Here is a 21,354-nt window from a genome sequence, read left to right on the forward strand (position 1 = left end):
GAATGGCTGTCGGAGAATTCGTGTCACAAATTTCAAGGAACGCATTCAAACTGCAACGATCATATTTGATGAGTCTTGGTGTACGGTCGCATTGCTGCTATAAATACAGACCAAGATCATCAACAAATGAGAATAAGAAAGAAAGTGTGTGAAAAGTAGAAGAAGGGCACGCTAAATTCATATCAGCTTACAAGAAGCTATCAGTCGAGAGGGAAGACCTCAACGTGTTATCAGCTTAGATTAAAAGCACAATTCCCTTAGTATATGAGAACACTTTCGTGTTGTGTTCATAGATTAGTTCTCTCACACACACACACTTGCTACCAGTCACATATACAGAACTATAGAGCTTATTGAATAGTTGAGTGAGTCTTGCACAAAGACAATAAACTTGTGTATGTAGTCTTTGACACATAGACGTTAAACAAGTATTGGCTGGAAGGTGCTGCCTTCAGTTGAGTGCTAGGAGTTCAGTTAGGCAGTAGGGTAAGTCCTAAGCTGAGTAAGGTTTGTACAAAGCATTGTATAAATCTAAGTCTTCTAGTAGATCCTACCCGAGGAGGTAGAAGCGGTGACGTATGAGCAGTTGAAGTGTCTGAACATCTATAAGCATATCATGTGTATTTTACTGCTTAACTATTGTTTTAAACTGATTTGATCAGTTCGATCATTTATCAGTTCAGTTCTCACCATAACTGAACTGATACATGCAAGAACCGATTTTCCTTTGTCTCATTTAATCAGTCTACACAAGATAAAAGCTTTAAACTAATCGGTTCTCTTAACGAATGATTACTTCGAGATTTTTTTTGCTTAGTTTAAAAGCAAACTCGATTTAATTCATCAGTGTTTACATTCTTAGAACACTAGCTATTACAGCTCATTGAGAATATTGTGTTTGAAGCATCTCAACTGGTGCCCCCGACACGATCCATCATATTTGATCTCCATCAAACTACAGCGGCCAAATTCAACTCATCGAACTTGACTATCTCAACGGGAATACAGAATCCAATAGTTTGTGATCCTCAATATTTCAGAGATTCAGCTAGTTGTGGATTCACAATTTCATGTTATTCAGAACAACATTTGTTCCTATATTGTTGTTGTTTTCAAATAAATTAGAATATATGTTCTAATATTCTTCATTAAAAAAACCATAAACCGACCGCAACCGCCTGAAACTGCTCAAAACCGTAATACTAGTTCTACTTATAAAACCGTGATTATTTTTTAAAAATACTAACCAACCACATATGACAATTCAATTTGAATTTTTTTATTAAAAAAAAAAAAGTAAAACCGCACCGTGATCACCCCTACCCTTATCAATGAAACATGGTGTTCACGTCGCAGATGTTAGTCTCAAGCTCGAACGACATTTATCTTTATTTTAAGCGGCTGAATCGACTTGGAACCAGTTCAATATATATAGTACATTTTTTAATGAGTTTCACGATCTTACGTTGAGAGGTATATCTCATGGTACCTATTATATATTCAATAATTTTATTTATGCTGCTTGCATGGTATTCAAATAAAGTAAATATCATAATTAAATAAAAAATTAAANAAAAAATTAGAATTGACAAAATTTTAAAAAAGCAATATTAAATTGAATTGGGTAATATAAAAATTCAAAATAAATATTTAAAACAAAAAAATTATAATTTTCATATTAATTTAATACTGATAGATGAATAAAAATCTAAAAACCAAGAGAAAGTTTTGTGATTCTAGGGCTTAAGGCCTAGGGGTGTCAAAATGCGACACGACCCAAAACGAAAAAAATCAGGTTCGGGTTGGTGTTTTTCGGGTTCTGGTTGGGTTCGGGTTGGGTGGATTCGGGTTAGTGACATGTTAGGCGGGTTTCGGGTTGGGTCGCGGGTTGACCCGCGAACTTTTTTTTTGAAAATATTACCTATATTTTTATATATTGTATGTTTGAACAAAATTGATTGTATATTTATATGATAAATTTTCATCATTTAATATTTATTTTGCATATTTTTATTTTTTTAACAATTTTTTATTTGATTTAGTAAATATACTTTTAATTTTCTACGATTAATCTTTCAAATTTAAATCGAAAATTTTGTTATTATGTGTTTAAATTAAAATATTATTATTTTTTTTATTTTTTTGAATTTTTTTCATTAATTTTTTTAAAAAAATTTTAAAAAAAATAAATAAAATTCGGGTTAGACGAGTTGAGTCGGGTTATACGGGTTCGTGTTCGAGTTGGGGGTTTTCGAGTTGCTTCGGGTTCGGGTTGAAAAAAAAATAAAAAAATTTTCGTGAGTTGACCCGAAACCCGATCCAACCCACCCGATTGACACCCCTATTAAGGCCAGCCTATTCTGAAATTAGGGTGTGAAAACAGGAAAATCTTCCATCGAATCTCAACCCCAAGATTGACCTTTTTGAATTGACCTAACTCGTTATATTCAGAAAATATTGGAAATCAATATTTGATTTGATGTGACACTGCCTTTGATTTTTGGCCATTTAATTCAACATCGACATAATAATTACTAACATTATTGTAAATACAGATGGTTTAATTTTAGTTCCAAGATACATATTAGGTTGTAATTAATTAAAGAGTAAGTCTTTTATGAGATTGTGTCACGAATTTTTATCTTTGAGACGGGTCAATCCTCCCGATATTCACAATAAAAAGTAATAATCTTAGCATAAAAAATAATATTTTTTCATGGATGACCAAAATAAGAGATCTGTCTCATAAAATATGATCCGTGAGACCGTCTCACACAAGTTTTTGCTATAATTAAAAGGACATTGAAATCTAATTATCTTGAATTTATTTTTAATATTTATTTATTTATCTACTATTTGAATCCTATTAAAATATATTAAACTTATCCTTATAAGTTTATAAATTTTAAAATATTTATAAATGACTCAAATAAAATATAAGAAAAAATTTTGTATACAATTTATGGATCCGTAGTCAAATCATAAACAAGGAATCTAAGGGACTAAATGGATAGATTTTTTAGGTGGTTTAACCATATATGATATTTTAATTATTGTATCACATAAATTATAATGAATAATATCTTAATTGTTTTCTTTCAAAAATAATTTATTATTATGTTAAAGTTGAGCCATAATATAGACAAAACTAATAGATTAGTGTGACTTATTGTTAATTATCATTTCACTTTTTTGTTAATTTTCAAAGTATCCCTGGAAAGTTTAAGTAATATCGTTTTAACCCTAGGAGTTTGAATGATTAATATTTACCTCTTTTCCAATTTTAACAGTTTACCCCTGATACCCCATGGATAGGCCCCACTATCTCTGGTCTATCTCTAGTCCAAATGGAAGACAGACGCATCAAGGGCCCGGATATTCTCTTATAAATACCAAGTTTGAGCGTATGATAATTCATTTACTATATTATTTTTCATCAGCACCCTTAGCTGCTCTCCACTTATATCATCAGTCTCTGACTTGAGCGTCGGAGGAGCTACGACAGGACACCCTCCTGGCTCCCTTCAAACGGTCTTATTCGTGATTTCAGGCTCGGGATAATTTTGAAACGTGTGTCTGGACTAGTGACATTTGCTGGAATCGGACCCTGAATTTCCCGTGAGTATCAACCTCTTTTATAATTTTACCAATTTTTTATATTTATTATATTATATAATAGGGTATCAAATTTTATATAAAAATTGAAATAATTCATTGATAACTTTGAAAATAACAAAGACGGAATATCAGAAACGATCGAATGCTATTTATTTTATTATATTCTGAATAAAATATTGCAGTAATCTGCCACATGTGTTTGAATGGAACATAATATGCGGTATGTCATTTGAAAATACTAAGAATGTTCCACCAAAAGATAGATTTTGTTAATATTTTTGTTAATATATATATGTGTGTGTGTGTGTGTGTGTGTGTGTGTGTGTGTGTTCATTATACTAACGTGCGTATCAATTATTGCTAAAATTAAATAAGTCAAAATAATCAATTTGGTAAGTCATAATATGAAAATTGTGATTTCCATGTGGAAAGTTATTAAAAAAATATTTGATGGAGGGTTTGACAATTTTATTTCTATACAGTCATGGTTATAATTAGTCATTGCATAATTATCGTTATGATTGTCAAAAAAATTATATATGTTGTTAAATTTTTGTTTTAAAAAAAATATTGTAGGCTTGGTTGATTAATGTTTAAAAGGGGTTGAATAAACACTGGACACAAATTGTACTTCTATTTGGTTAATTTAGCTCGGTTGGTAACTAAATTATATATTCGCTAATGTTTATGTTGGTTAGCTAACAGATAATAACAGATAAACAGACTGATTAGAACAAATCACAGAGGAGATAGTCTGGGTAAGCTGAAAGTGGAAAATATGCAGGTTTATTTTTGGATGTTTAGAGAACTCAAGCTCTTCTGTTACCCCTTCTTCCCCTTGGGTAGGATTCACAAGAAAACTTTGTATAGTACAAACAGTTTGCAAAATCTCATTTCAGTTTGAACTTAAACACTGTCAAACTAAAATGCCTAATATGATATATCAGTTGATTTGAGGTCAGTTTTGCAGTGAGATCTTTGTGTCTCAGAGTAAAGATTGACGACGCATCCAACATTCTTGTCTTGTGCAGAGTCTGTGATTCCATCAAAGGAACGTCGATATATTCAAGTTGACGACTCAGAGAAATCGCAAAACCAAATGATTACTTGGTGCACTGAACCATGGCCTTCAAAGTGTTGAAAAGAATGGAGGACCCACTTTGATTCTTTTGATTATTGCAGTCATAACTTGAAACTTATCCAAAGTAATTGTAGTAAAAGATCATGCTTTGGCCGGGCAACAAATAAATTTGCCACAATATCACACATATTTGGTATTCCATCTTCATTTCTTTCTTAGGGGCAGAGGTCTTGATTGCATTCCCAGAGGCAGAGAAAAGGGTCGGCATTTCTTCGAGGTCGATGGCCTCGATGGAAAAGAAGTTGGTTAAACCATCAGAGAGTAACTGAAAAAACTTTGAGAAGAAACCCTTGTCTATGATGATTTCTTTTCCTCCGATAATAAAATGAGCTTTCCATCACTGGTCAGATTTCACCGTTCATAGATATTCAACAGTTCAGGAACCTATATGTCCAGCGAAGGGACCTGAAAGGATTTGAGTCCAGATAACTCAAGCACCTTAAAAAATTCTGTAAATGAAGCGTCTCGCTTGGCGTAGATAGAGTCAAAATCGACTGCGAGAGCGTTTATGATGTAAGCAGGTGTCGCGATTGATGCCATTTAAGAGTCTCTTGAAAATTTTATCAGTTGAATAACAGTCTGATCTTTTGATTTTTAGAAGATAACACGAGTGAATCTTGAGAAATCATCAATAATAGCTAGAGTGTATTTCATTCTCCCTAAACTCATGACTGAGATAAGACCAAACAAGTCCAGGTGCAATAGTTCTAAGCTTTGTTTGATGAGTTACACAATTTGTTTTTAAAAGATGACCTAACTTGCTTTCCAAACTGACAAGCTGAATAAACTTTATCTTCTGAAAATGCAGTTTTGGGAAGACTATTGACCATATTGTTTTTACTCATATTTGCAATGGCTGCTATGAAATATAATGATTTATTATTTTGTGTTACAAACAGTTCTTTGATAAGTTAGAAGTCATGAAGCACACTAGTTCATTTAGTTGAGTACTCCAATTGACTTTATATATGTTACCACACGTCACCTGTCATTATGATGCATCCAGAAGTATTCTTTACTGTACAAACATACTTACTAAACTCAAGTGAATAAATACGATAACACAACTGACTTATGCTGATTAAATTATTCTTAAGATTTTCAACAAATAATAAGTCTTGAATGATAATGTTGCCATGGATAAGCTTACCATTACCCATAGTTTTACCTTGAGAAGCATATCCAAATGTGATCTTGGGCCAATAAATGAGTCAGTTTTGATTGTAGTTTAGCTTCATCAGCCATGTGCCTTGAATATCCGCTGTCCAATTACCAAACTGACTTCTTGATCTATTCAGTTATTGTGTCCTGCGATCTCAAATTACGAATAACTCTTGGTACACATACCTACTTAGGTTTAGACGAGATTAGTCATTTTAAAACCCAAATCTGGATAAGTTTAATTGATCTTCCACTTACTATGTTCCAAATAGATTGTGAGTATGAATGTGTTTGGTGTGTTCTATGTGCAATAGAAACCATATGTTGTTTTCTCTTTATAACTTCATTGATCAGTCTATAACTTTTCTGAACAGGCTTACTGTTAAAGTATCGATTAGACTTGTCTTTCATTGAGTTATGCCTAGCTAAATCAGGTTTGAATAGGCTTCCAGTTTGGATTAGCATTGAAATTCTCAGACACGTAACCAACACTAAACTTTCTAGCTTTACTCATATCTTCAATAGGCTTTGCAACTTGATGGATATATTCTTGTAATTCATGTACCACACTGGATCTTACAAAGTGAATATATTTCTATTTGCACATATTTGGTTGAGTATTTGTCTCGGAAATTCTTTCCTTATTGCTGAAACCGAAACCAGCTTTGTCTCCAATAGGTTTTTTTAACTCTTACATTTCAATTAAGATAATTGAATACTTATCTAGGATGAAACTAGTTCAATTAGCTTTATATTTCCAGATTTAACTTTCTAGTTTTCATCTTGTATTCTCTCACTCTCAATTTTCAGTTTAGCAATCTCTATTTTCATACTAAACATTTCACTAGACTGTTCCTAGTCAGTTTTTGCCTTGTTGTCTGTCAGACCAATTTTTTTTGCTTTAATTTCCTTGAATGATTGAGAAAGTCTTTGACACTCATTGACCATGTCATAAAGTACATTGACTAGGTCTTCTCGTGAGAAATCAGTTGAGCTAAAATAAAATATATGTTCACTGCTAGATTCCAGCTCAGCATCATTGGCCATTAAACATTTCACTTCATCATCATCAGTGGAACTACTTGAGTCTTCTGATTCAGATGACCCAAAGTTTGAATCAGCCAACTTTGGTTTGCTTTACTCAGGCACTAGCACCTTTTGGTCAAGCTTCTTCTTAGAAAATTTCTTCTCATCCTTGGTTCTCCATATGTGAAAGTATTTCTTGACCTCCTCTCATCTCTTCTAGGTTTAGAGCAATCTGCTGTGAAGTGGTCAGTTTTGTCACAGTTGAAATAGGCATTGGAGTCATCAGTTGAATATCTCTTTTGATAGGATCTTCGGTTGAAGTTTTGAAAGTTGCCTTAATTTTTTCTTAGAAACTTGCCAGATTTCTTCACGAATAATGACATAGCATCATTGTTCAATTGTTCAGCTGATTTTTCATTCGAAAGTGATTATTCCAGTTTCATAGCGGTTAGAGCCTTAGTCATATGAGAGATAGACTGATCACCATCTCTGATTTGAAAGTCCTCTCATTATCTTCATAATCACTTCTTGGTTGTTGTACACTTTTCCAGGTACACTAAGTTGTATTATGATTCCATTAACTCTTTCATCAAAATCAGATATATATTCTCTAGGCTTCATCTTGATATTTTCAAATTTTTATATAACCACATAAAGTTTGTTTTCTTTGGTTTGTTCATTGCCTTCACACAATTGGAGGATCCGATACCCGACCCGAATAGAAGGGGGTATGGAGGGATTTTAGACCCGATTAAATAATTGGGTAATCGGGTATGAAGATTTTCGGGTTCGGGTATGGAGGCGGGTTTGATATAATCCGACCCAAACCCGACCCGAATACCCGTTTAAATTAATATATATANATATGATAATTGAGTATTTGGGTAGGGTATGGGTATCCGATAATCCGATGGATATGGGGATGGGGATGAAATTCAATACCCGATGGGTATGGGGATGGGTGGGGATGAATTTAATAAATGGGTATGGGATGAATGTATGAAATCCGACCCATACCCTACCCATTGTCATCTCTAACTACTAGAAGGGGTTAATTTCAAAGGGTTTAGAAACCCTTAGATGCATGGTATAAGGGCTGGACAGATAGGTAGAGGGGCTACACGAATTAATGTTTCTTAAGGGCTAGGGTACGACTTTGGGGAGGAAATAAGGAAGGGGCTGCGCAGGTTGCTTTCCAGGTGAGGGGCTGAGCTCGTGAAGGTCCTATCCACGAGCCATGGTAGTCCACAGACGGCAGGATGGTCCAAAAAGGGGAGGCGCACGACTAGGGCCCAATCTAGCTATGTGTGTGAGAGATCCGAGCAAAGCGTGTATGTCCTTGTGCATGGCTGAGTAGGCTGGTCCAGGAGAGGTCCTAAGGGTTCATTCTAGGTCCTAGGATTGTTGGTTAGGGTCTAGTCTCGTCGGGTAGGGCCTAGGGTTGAAGGAGAGGAAGCTTGGTTGAGAAGTTCAGAAATTTTCAGTAGGTCTCTAAGCGTTTTCGAGGGTTTTAGATGACTTGAATTGGGTTGAAAAATGTTTGGTTAAATGTTAGTAAGCTATGATTTGAGTTTGGTTAAGTTTTGAGTTGATTCGAGTTAAAACCGGGACTTTGATTCAATTTTTAAAACGAATTACGAATTTATTCGAGGAATTTAAGTTTAGGAAATGTTTATGGGTGTATTTTAAGATATTATGGTAAGTTTAGATGGATTCGAGTCGAAGTTTTAAGGTCTAGAGGTAAAATGGAAAAACTAGGGTTTCAGGAGAAAAACAATCATTTTACACCTGAAAAATATTAAGAGTCCAGGCAGTGTCTTGAATGCAGTAATGAATGTTAAAATGTATATTTTGAAAGGTTATGAAATTTTCTGATTAAAATTGTAAAAATGATAAAGAATAAGTTGCATGCTTGGTTTCAAGAAAATGTTATATGCAAGAATTTTTATAAGTGATTCATATGATAAAATGTGTTGAAGGAGGTGAATTGATTGTGACATACGAACATGAATACGAATAAAAAATGACTCGATGACATATAAGGTCAAGGCTCAATTGAAGGGTGAGAGTGTCGTTGACGCCCCCACCGCGTGGTACCATGGTAATACGTAAAATTGATACATCGACAAACAGTTGATATGAAAGTCACAATTAATTATCTGAATTCATCTAATGGAAAAAAGTATATGTATATATATATGATGAAAGGAAAAATTTATGATGAAAGAAAAAGTTTATGATAAAATAAAATGTTTAAGTTTATGTATGTCATGAAAAAATTATTTTTATTAAAAGTATTTTCACTATTGCATGTGGATGTATACGTATTATTTGTTACTATGGTTAAGATTTTTTGAATCAATAGACTCTCTAGATGTGAATGATGTAGGTGAGGATTTTGACGTTGAGATAGGAGGGTTGAATGACTGAACTGGCTGGACGGATAGTGCACTAACCCGAGGACCTACGCATTGCTAGTTTTTCCGCACTATGATGATTTTACGTTATTTTAAAGATTTTGATGATTTTTTGAAGTACGAGTGGTTTTTGAGAGGAATTTGACGTTTATATAACTTTTGAAAAATGCTAGTTTTAGGTTTGGTTTGACGTTTACGGATTTACGACTTTTATTGCACTTTTGGGATTTTGAGTAAAATAAATATTGAGTTTATTTTCATGGTGCAAAAAGTGTGTGTGTGTGTNGTTGGGTTGGTAGCTAAATTATATATTCTCGAATATCTATGTCTGTTAACTAAGATATAAATGAGGAAAGAAACTAAACTGATAGATTATAACAAATCACAAAGGAGCAAGTCTGGGTAAACTGAAAGTGGAAAATACACAGGTTTATTTCTAGATGTTCAGAGAACTCAAACTTCTACATCATCCTTTCTTCCCCTTTGGAATGATCAACGATAAGACTTTGAATAGAACAATCAGTTTGAAAAATCCCTGTTTGGTTTGGACTTAAACACTACCCAGTTGAAACTCCTAGTATCACAAATGATAATAGACAGTATACAAACTGCTATTTAGATACATTGATTTATAATAATTTTATATCCTCGCACTAAACGATCATTGATGATCAAATACCTGTCAAACTTAAACTCTTATTATCTTCCGTTCGGATATATATGTTTTAAAATAGATTCGTTCCAAACAAAAAGTGTTTGTTGGCTTATCTTTTAGTCAATGTCAATATTTTCTGACTATTGTACACTGTTATGATCAATTTTGTACAAAATTTTTTTATTCAATCATCAGTTTTGGCTTCTGGTGTAAATTGATTCTGGTGCAAACTGATTCTTTGAAATTGGACGAGAAAAACTAATAAATTGATAATCCGAGTTAGTTTAGTTAGAGTCCGGTTCGAGTGTAGATCAGTTGAGCTAAAGTCAGTTTTTCTTTAATTATTAGTTAAAATCAAAACATAAAATTATTGATCCAACATATATTTATTATACTAACGTATGTATCAATTATTGCTAAAATTAAATAAGTCAAAATAATAAATTTGGTAAGTCTTAGTATGAAAAATGTGATTTTCATGTAGAAAGTTATAAAAGAAATATTGATGGATGGTTTGACCAGAAATTTCATTTCTATATAATTATGGAAATTTTTTGACAATCTTAATTATCATTATGATTGTCAAAAAAATTATATATCATTGTCAAAGACTCGAACTATGGGTTAGCGGGCATGGAATTTTAAAAACTTCATGTCACATTTGGATTCAATTTTTAGATATGTTTTCCACATCTATCCACAGAAATCTTGTTTGTTAAATATTATATTTACTTCATTTAATATTCAATCATCATTTAAAATTATATTATTGTTATGTTATGAGTTTTGATATGCTGCACATCTACCGTGCACAATTATGTGAGCACCGATGAAGTGTCACTCACCTACTGGATGTGATGAAATATAGAAAAATTACGCATCGAATAGGTGAGTGACACCTCATCGGTGCTCACATAAGTGTGCACGGTAGGTGTGCAGCATATCAAAACTAGTTATGTTATACTCTACAAAAATATATTATCGTTAAAAATAAAATATATGCGACATTTTTAGAAATTTTTTTTGTTAAACCACACATTTTCTATTTTTATTTAATTTTCTTATGGAGTAAATTTTTTTATACTTTTTTTTTCAAATTAAGATTTTCATACAAGAAGCCACAGAGGTAGAGTTGGAGAAGACACTTTAATATCATATAATTCTTATCACGAGAGCATGCATGACTTCAATTATTGTAATGATCCCAAAAGCATGACAAATCTGACCCCTTTTCCAATTTTTTAACCAACCCTCTACATCTACAATATGTGTATCTAACCATCAATACTTTTGGTATATTTTTAATCTTTATTATTTCACAAAAACTCTTGTGACACGGTCTCACGGGTTAATTTTGTGAAACGGATATTCTATATGGATCATCCACAAAAAAATACTGCTTTTTATGTCAAATATATTAGTTTTTATTATAAATATAGACATGAGCGATCCATCTCACGAATAAAGATCCGCGAGACCGTCTTATGAAAGACCTACTCTTATTATTTATGACTTCTTCTTTTAATATTCAAATAAAAATAATATAAACCCCAAATACTTAATATACTTTAAATGAACAAATTTTTTGTTTAAAAACCATTTATAAATTTATATATGTTTACATGATTTTATTTATAGAAATGAAAATCCATGTTGTTCATATTAAAAAAAAATAATGATAAAAATTCCATGTTAGCTACATCATTGCACAGGTATGATTGCACAGGTATGATGGCTGCCTCATTGGATACTAGACAGAACACTTAAAATTAATCGTCTTTTTTGAATTGTTGAAAACTCTCTGTAAGAATGAGGTACATAGCACCTTTTTCCAAGCTATAGTCTCAAAAATCTAGTTACTTAACTTTGATATTGGAATATGTATCTTATAATACAGTTTTACATATTTATATCCATGAGACGAATTAATCCAGTTTATAATTATCATGAAAATAATATTTTGATATAAAAAATAATATTTTTATGAATTAACTCGGGTCAGAAATTATCGATTAAAATTGATCCGTGAATCAATTTCAAAAAAAAAATTTGTGATTTATATATTATAATATTTTAATAATCGATCTATTATAATATTAATATTCTCTTGGACATATGCGCAAAATAAAATTAGTCTCACATAATGTGCGTGACCAAATAAATTTAATCATTTGAAAGTGCAATTAAAATGACAAACACCTTTCCGTGAAATAAATATTTGATTTGTGTGTGACAAACGAGAGGGAGCCATTGTTCGGTGGGCTTAAATTTTTTTTTCTTTTAAATAAATAAATTGCCTCTGCTCCAAATTTCAATCCAATTCTAGCTCTATTTTCATGCTTTCTTTTGCGCAAGAAAACAAAATCCCTCTCCCATGGAGCTGGCTTTGAGCTTGGGTGACACCCCAAAGCCATTTTCTTTACATGAAAAATCACAGAAAATTCTGGGGATGGATTTAGGGTTCTGCATGGCTGTGGAGAAGGATGAAAATAATGGTGGAAGAGGAGAAGAAACCGGTTATTATGAAAGTGAGAGGAGAGCTTCATCGTCAGATCCAACGGTTCAGCTCCGTCTTCTTCCTTTCTCCCCGGTTCACAGAAGTCAGCCTCCATCAAATTACATGTTTCCTTTCCCATGGCCTACTGATCATACCAGTAAATGCTATAACTTCGTTATTAATTCTGTACTTGAGAAAATTGTTTTTTTTTTTTTTGGTTTTCTTATGGTTGATCATATTTAATCTTCATCTTCACTGTGAGTAATCTCATAGCATAGCCCATCTGGACTTATGTTGTTTTTCAACATTTATCTGACCACATGAACATTTTCTATTAGATTAACGGGTTTAATTAATATTTTCACAGTGGTCAGTGAAGCTGCGAGAGGGGAGAAATGCGAAGAATGGGCGGCTACGCTTTCATCTTCAAAGAGTAAATCATATCAGATGGATTATTTTTCAACATTGAAAAGTAAATGGAGAGAGTTGGAAGAAAGCACAGCGGTGGATCTAGGGTTAATCACAAATTCAAGAGGAACTAGTGATGAGGAAGAAAACGGCTTGGCAAGAAAAAAACTCAGACTTAGTAAAGAACAATCTGCATTTCTTGAAGACATTTTCAAAGAACACAATACCCTCAATCCTGTAAGCTTCTATTCATCTACACATGTCACATGTAGAAAAATTTCGATCACTTAATTTCTCTGTAAAAATACTTTCATGTTGTTAATCGTGTAGATCCGGTAATTCAATTCAGAGGTAAATAAGGGTGGTTCGATTTTTTTATATTTTAGGATAGGATTCAAAATTTTAATATGAAAAAAAAAAACATTAATTACCCTAAATTATTAAAGTTTAGATAATTGTCACTTATCTTCCTTCAAACAATACGCAGAAACAAAAGCTTGCACTTGCCAAGGAGTTGAATCTTCGTCCTCGCCAAGTGGAAGTATGGTTCCAAAACAGAAGGGCCAGGTGCGTGTGCAGTAGTAGGTGAAAAATATGTATAAAAGTTTGTTGATTATTTAATTCTTTGTGTGACAGGACGAAGTTGAAGCAAACAGAGGTAGATTACGAGTATTTAAAGAGGTGCTACGAGACGCTGACAGAAGAGAACAGGAAGTTGCAAAAGGAGCTCCAAGAATTAAGAGCGCTTAAGGCTACTCAGCCATTTTACAAACAACTTCCTGCTACAACTCTCACAATGTGCCCGTCTTGTGAAAGAACAGCCGCCGCCGCCAACAATAAGCCTGTACACTAAACTGCAGGCTAGACTACTTCTTGATATCAATCAAAAACAGCTTTCAAGATTCTTGAAGATGCGTGAATGAATGGCTTTCTTTTCTTTTATATCAAAGTAAGAAAGGGTTTGAAGTAGAAATTACAGAGCTCTTTCAATTTTCTTTAGCAGGTGATTTCACTAATTTTTTTTTTCTATTTTAGTTATGTACATGTGGAAAAATTAATGATCACAAATATTGATAATAAATCAAGCCAAACGTGGTACTTTCATCACGCTATTTAAATAAACACAAAAAATTTTGTTACACGGTTTCATAGACGAATTTTTTATTTGGATCATCTATAAAAAAAGAAGTAGTACTTTTTATGTTAAAAATATTATTTTTTACTGTAAATATGAACAGAATTGACATGTCTCAGGAATAAAAATCTGTGAGTCTGTCTTACAAGAGACTTACTCTTAAATAAAAAACTAAAATATTATTAATAATTTTTAGTTCAGCCCCTCTATCGGTTCATTATCAATCATATGCAGAAATCCATTATCATTCTCATTTAAAGTTGATCAAGTGACTGTTTTTATTAGCTTTTTGAATGCATTATGGCATGTTCATTTAAATTCCGTCCAAAAAACGAGCAGCTGATCACGTGATTTCTCAAGTTGCGGAGCTTATTTCTGCCATTCGACGTGTTGTGTGCATACATTTTTGTGTTTTATAGAAAAATTAGAGAATTAAGTAATTTTTTATTTTAAAATAAAAATTATTAATTTTGAAAATTGAAATGTTAAGAAACAAAATAAAGTGTAAAGAAAAATGTGGTATCTATAATTGGATGGCTAGGCATTATTTTAGGGATTATTAAAAAGTTTTACTACTATATACTAAAATTAGTTAATAAAGAGTGTTTAACTTTAATAAATAGTATATAAATATACTATTAATTAAAACTAATCTGTTTAAGCAATTAACTTTTGGTTTTTGTTGGTGAAATTTTTTGTAANCGGAGACTGAAGGCCAATTTCCTGTATCTATAATTGGATGGCTAGGCATTATTTAGGGATTATTAAAAAGTTTTACTACTATACTAAAATTAGTTAATAAAGAGTGTTTAACTTTAATAAATAGTATATAAATATACTATTAATTAAAACTAATCTGTTTAAGCAATTAACTTTTGGTTTTTGTTGGTGAAATTTTTTGTAATTTCAAAAAGAGTAGGTCTCTTGTGAGACGGTATCACGAATCTTTATCTGTGAGACGGGTCACCCTATCGATATTCACAATAAAAAGTAATACTTTTAGCATAAAAAGTAATAATTTTTTATGGATGACCCAAATAAAAGATCCGTCTCACAAAATACGAACCATGAGATCGTCTCACACAAGTTTTTTCCTTTCAAAAATTCACTTTAACCACTCAACTTCGTATTACAGGTTTCTCTTTCCATCATATTATATCTCCTATCATTTCTCGAAAATCGATAATTAGTTAATAGAGTCTATGCAGTGTTTAATTTTTTTTTTTTTTCATTTTTAAAAGTGATTGAAAGGGTAGACTTAAAAAGAAAGATCGATTAAGCCAATCAATGCGTCTAACTCAACACAACACGAGCTTGTTAATGTGTGGTTTCATACTCGAAGCTAATTTTTTCAAATTCAGAGATGATTTGAAACCAATGAATTTCGATTATAATTTTATTGTTAACGATGAAATAATAGATGAAATCTTAAATACATATCATTACTTATTTATATATTGGTTATACAAAGTAGAACATATTTTAAATGCTTCCGCTATTGGATGAACTTGAAATTCATTCTAATTAACATGAAATATTATATAAACATACAAGAAGTGAACTTGAATTTTATGATATTGCTTCTCTAAAACTATAAAATTATATCTAAATACGTTGGAATTCATCGATCCAAATGCAACTTTAACTAATTTATGCCAACTAAACTAAATAGACTGTCTATCTATCTATCTACTAAGCTAACTACCAACAATATTGATGTTAGCTAACATAACAGAAATAATATTTCTGAAGTAAATTATTTTCTTTAGAAGGTAGACGGATATTTTATGAATTTGGCAATTAAATATTTGAATTTGGTTAGCATGAATCAAGTTGTAGATACAAATTCCTCCGATATACCATGTAGTTCGATCGGGTAGGCCCACTAGACTTTTGCTTCGTTAAAATTGATTTGAGCAACGAAGCTTATGCATCACCATAATAATTCCATTTCTCAATCATTAGTACACCTAAAAACGTTGAATATATATTTATATATTAATGATAGAGATAGCAACGGGACGGAGAGGAGCAAGAGAAGGTCCGAAATCTGTCCATGCCCCATATTCGCCACCATCTCCGCCTCGAGTTATTTCGAGGATTCAAAAAAATACCCGAATTCAAAAATTACCATTCAAATTCGAGTGTTCCTAGCGGGTCTCGAACTTACGAGAAAAATTGTCATCCTGATTATCGATTGAAGATTTCATTTTATTATACTATATATTTACTTTTTAAAATAAAAAAACTGGTGAGACATAATATGGGAGTTATATAAAATAGCTATTTCTAGACCTCCCTTGAAACAGGCAAAATCTCGTTCTGACAAAGAATGTCGATCACGGCTCACAGAACAATGGTCAATGTTTCCCATGTGAAGCAGAGGAAAAAATGAAGAACAGAAGTGTGAAAAGTATTATCAATTTAACGTCGGAATTAAATGTACATTCATGAAAAGTTGCAAACAGTTGTGTGTCTAAATCATGTAATTTATGAAAGTTAAAAGGCATGTAAGAATTTAANCCAAAAATTACCTTTCAGATTCGAGTGTTTCTCGCGCGTCTCGAACCTATGAGAAAAATTGTCATCCCTGATTATTGATTGAAGATTTCATTTTATTATACTATATATTTACTTTTTAAAATAAAAAAACTGGTGAGACATAACATGGAGTTATATAAAATAGCTATTTCCCCACCTCCCTTGGAACAGGCAAAATCTCGTTCTGACAAAGAATGTCGATCACGGCTCACAGAACAATGGTCAATGTTTCCCATGTGAAGCAGAGGAAAAAAAGAAGAATAAAAGTGTGAAAACTATTATCAATTTAATGTCGGAATTAAATGTACATTCATGAAAAGTAACAAACAGTTGTGTGTCTAAATCATGTTATTTATCAAAGTTAAAGGCATGTAAGAATTTAGGTGATTGTGAAGAGAGATGAGCAACAATATTAATTAATTGTAAATTAAAGATAAGACATACTTTTTATTTATATATATCTTTGACAAACAAATGATATTATTAATTACAATTCTTCCAGCAATTTTTAATTTCTCTCCTCTTTTTTACTCATGGAAACATATCAAGAGTTGTATTTTTCGTTTATATATTCTCGGATTGTAACGCACATTTCTATAAATAAGCTCATTTCAACGAACAGGGCACACCCTCATGTAGAATATTTACTGCTTCTTCGATCCTTTCCTGGTGATCGGGAGGACTGGGAAAACCAGCCGTGTGTGATCCAACGAGTCGACGGTTTCCATCGAGACGCCATCCAAGAATCTCATATATAATTCGCCTATGATTGCTTCTTCTGCTGCTGCTGAAACTTGTTTAATTTAACTAAAAGCTCTGTGTATAGGATCTCGTTCCATGCATCCGGCACCCCGGGGAGGCACCAATGGCTGCAATCTTGGAAACTTAAAGGCGATTTCCTCTCTTCTTCCGAGAGATGTAGTTTCCGGTATATTGATGGATGGCCATCCTTCCGGTAATCTGTCATTCTGGTGACGTTCATATATGTTACATGGGTCTTCATTCCTTTAAAAACCTTCTCCAAAACAGTCATCTTTGGTGGATAAGGGGTTAGATACGTTTCGTTCTTTATTGGCTCGGTTTCGTGGTCGCATTGCCCCCCTGAATTCCATTGCCCACCACTACAAGCAAAATGCAATAATTCATTGAAGAATCTATGGATGTACAACCTTCTATACTGAAGAAATCAATAACTAGAAACTAGATAATAGCATTCTTATTCCACGGTTTGATCTTATCGTAATGCTTGAACTCCTATCGTACAAGTGAGCATTTTGGTCAAATTACTACCTGAAATGAGATGCTGAATAGCCCCTGAAGAACACGAGAGATTTCATGGGACTAACATTGGCATCCACCCATCTTCCCCACGTCGTTAAGGCCTTTCGAAATGCTTCGTTCACGTCTAGATCACTGTAAACATGGCTCCCTTCTTGGTAATAGTCCTTCCTGATTTATATGAATGATAATTTAGCGCATTGTAATGACAGTCATGCAACAATAAACTCATCGAACAGCGACAGAATTATTTTTTTTACCCTTTGGAAGTCTTCTCATGAGTCCACCAGTGTCCAGTGTTGAACACAATTACGTCTGCATTTTTATATTTATCAGCTGAACTCTCAATCATATCAAGCCTAAGTGTTTCCTTCTTCGTTCCATTTTTAGACGAGACTTCCCATTCTTGAACCAAGAAAGGAGATACAAAAAACTCCACCCTGCATTTGTAGTCCTATAAAAATCAAACAAAGTAATAAAACTGTCAAAACAAAGATAAAGATCGTACTTCTTGAAGACTTAAAGGAAACACACACACACACACACACACACACACACACACACACACACTAGTTTAGCGATTTACTTCAAATATGAAGGCATAAGAAGCTTCTGCCCGAAAATGGTGCCGGCCGGATTCTTCATAAACTTTTTTCTGATCTTTTACAGAGTTCTTGAGGATGCAGATAAGAGATTCCCACATGTTCCTGTTGAGGGAATCGCCAACAAAAACTAGCCTTTTTCCTCTCAACAACTCAAGCATATGGCTGCCGTTCAACCTGAATAACATTCAAAAGATCAACAACGTATGTCAATTAGAACATTACAAGAAAGTGTGAGATCAAATAATTCACTGTCATAATCCAATCCCACATGAACAGACAATTAAACTCATCAACCTGAGAACCCAAACTTTCTTTGAGACAGTATACTGTTCCGGGATTGCGTTATCATAGGGTAATTATCTAGAAATGTAAATAAAACAAATTTAAGCCAAACCAATTCAAGAAATTATCAAACTGATGTAGCAGTTAGAATGTCACTCTCAGTGAATGACCTACCCATAAAATTCATTCTTCAGAGACCCAAATTTTTTAACTTGGAGACAAATAAAGAAACAAATTAATCACAAGATTCTGAGTATTTGAATAAAGGAAGACTAGATTTTGCCACACACCTTGGAAGAGCGCAACCTTTTGGCTTCCACTTAAGTTTGTGGTAGCCATTGTCAGGTCTACCGTTAAGAAAACAGTTAAATTGCTCATCAATCAGAGAACAAGAACCGGGTTTGTACAGCGGGTAAGAGTCATCTCTCGCCCAATTCCCATCAAACAGATCACAATTCATCAGGGAATTAACGAGGTCATACATCCCTTGTTTCCCATTTGAAGTATTAGCACTAGTGTTCTGCTTCTTCATCAAAGAAGAAGTGAGATTCTGAATCAAACCCTTATCTGAGGTTCCTTTTCCTGATGTCAAAGTAGAATTTTTCACCGAATTCGGTGGCTGAATAACAGTTCTGTTCGCAGCACTGCTCTGATTTGCCTTCAAGACTTCAACTTTGTCTGCAGACGTTTCCCCCCGAGTCTGATTTTGCTCCACGGCTTTATTTTTATAACTCAACTGGTAATTTTGAGTCTGATTCTTGACACCTGAAGACCCTTCACTCGATTTTGTTGGGGTTGCATCGTTTTGCATCGTCTCACCGACAGAAGGATTCTGAGACAAACTCGTAGCATTATTAGACTTCAAGTCATCAACTTTATGAGTTTCCACTTCGTTTCGAGTCTGGCTTTTTGCGACAGGAGTCTCTTTATCCAAACCCGGTGCCAAAGATGACGAGTTTTGAGATCCAGCACTGTCGGTACGCGAAAAATTATGGGATTGCGAGGGAGACGACGAGTTTGGGAAGAAATAAGAGAAAACTGAAGATACGCGAGATCTATACGACTCATCCGAGAAAACCGAAAACGAAGTAGGAGAACTCGAACTAGCCTCGCCGCCACCTCTAATACTTACGGCATATATGTTGGTGAACCATGGAGAAGAAGAATTTGAAGAAGGGCTAAAGGCAAGAAAAATGGTGAAGGCAATGAAAACAAAAACAAACACATACGCAATCGCAAAGGTTCGCTTCGTTCTGAAGATTGAAAACTGGATTTTGAAGTCCGAGAACAGATTCCCACCATTAATCGGCGCATATTTCTTCATGTCCACCATGTGAGCAACGAATGTCTTGCAGCAGCAACAACAGCGCAAATCCTTGAGAATATATGAGAATTTTCTTGGAGAAATGGAGAGAGAAAAAGAGAGAGATTTTGTTGTATGGTGATTGGAGTGTTATGGTACAGACTACTACTCAGAGAGGGAGAGAGTGTTTCTTTATCAGAATAAGAAATGTTTTGCTGCGTATGTATATATATTGCATGTATACGTATGTACATTTACACTCATTTTAGATGATTTTTATTTAAAAAAAAAACGAGATATATAATATTAAAGAATAAGTCTCTTGTGAGACGATCTCACGAATCTTTATCTATGAGATGTGTCAATTTTATCGATATTCACAATAAAAAGTAATACTATGAGCATAAAAACTAATATTTTTTCATGGATGACCAAATAAGAGATATGTCTCACCAAATACGACAGACCGTCTCACACAAAATTTTATCAATATTAAATCAAATTTGACGTTAACATACTAAATTAAAGAAAAAGAAAGTGAAACCCTTCCTATCATATCAGACAAAAAAGCAGCATATATGTTATAAGAGTCTTTGATTTACAAACAAAATAAACTGATTGGAAGAAAATTCTCAAAATAATAATTTACAATCTTCTGTCATTAAGATTAGACTAGAAAAAGCTCCGGTTTTATATCTTATCAAGTCACATTATATCATTGTTGTGGATTTGCTTGTCATTAATATATAAATATTTCAACACAAAAATTTTGTAAAATAGTTTTACGGATCAATTTTATAAAACGAATTTTTTTACTAAAATCACTCATTAAAAATTATTATTATTTATATAAAAATATTATTTATTATTATAAATATAAACATAATTAATTCCTCTCATATTTACTATGGGAAATGAATTGGACATATTTAAGGTAAAGCAAAAAATTGTGTGAGACGGTCTCGTAGGTCGTATTTTGTGAGACGGATCTCTTATTTGGGTTATCCATGAAAAAATATTACTTTTTATGCTAAGAATATTACTTTTTATTGTGAATATAGATAAAATTGACCCGTCTCACATAATAAGATTCGTGAGACCGTCTCACATATTTACTCTGAAGGCAAAAGCCACTTCTTTTGAACAAATTTATTTCAGATTTGATTAAATTCCCACTAGCGTTTGATATCGTCCTCAATGATTTGATGTTAAACAACATAAATGCCACTGAAGTTGGAGGGAATTACAACTAGTGCCACCACCGTCAACTTTTTTTAAATACAATCC

General features: G+C 33.0%; 2 protein-coding genes across 2 annotated transcripts; one reads left to right on the forward strand and one right to left on the reverse strand.

Annotated features, from left to right (window-relative positions):
* Nucleotides 1-12,254: 12,254 nt before the first annotated feature.
* On the forward strand, nucleotides 12,255-14,006 carry LOC140959680 (homeobox-leucine zipper protein HAT14-like). Its single transcript, XM_073417634.1, has 4 exons — nucleotides 12,255-12,672; nucleotides 12,883-13,160; nucleotides 13,411-13,490; nucleotides 13,560-14,006. Exons 1-4 carry the CDS (start codon nucleotides 12,393-12,395, stop codon nucleotides 13,774-13,776), a joined length of 855 nt encoding a protein of 284 aa, XP_073273735.1. The 5' UTR covers nucleotides 12,255-12,392; the 3' UTR covers nucleotides 13,777-14,006.
* A 3,020-nt stretch (nucleotides 14,007-17,026) lies between these two features.
* On the reverse strand, nucleotides 17,027-20,262 carry LOC140968493 (protein trichome birefringence-like). Its single transcript, XM_073429479.1, has 5 exons — nucleotides 19,055-20,262; nucleotides 18,464-18,656; nucleotides 18,138-18,331; nucleotides 17,890-18,048; nucleotides 17,027-17,720 (listed from the first exon to the last, which is right to left on the reverse strand). The coding sequence occupies exons 1-5, from the start codon at nucleotides 20,095-20,097 to the stop codon at nucleotides 17,363-17,365; spliced, it is 1,947 nt and encodes a 648-aa protein (XP_073285580.1). The 5' UTR covers nucleotides 20,098-20,262; the 3' UTR covers nucleotides 17,027-17,362.
* Nucleotides 20,263-21,354: the final 1,092 nt, after the last annotated feature.

Source organism: Primulina huaijiensis, chromosome 2, assembly GCF_012295235.1.
Source record: "Primulina huaijiensis isolate GDHJ02 chromosome 2, ASM1229523v2, whole genome shotgun sequence".
Classification (NCBI taxonomy): domain Eukaryota; kingdom Viridiplantae; phylum Streptophyta; class Magnoliopsida; order Lamiales; family Gesneriaceae; genus Primulina; species Primulina huaijiensis.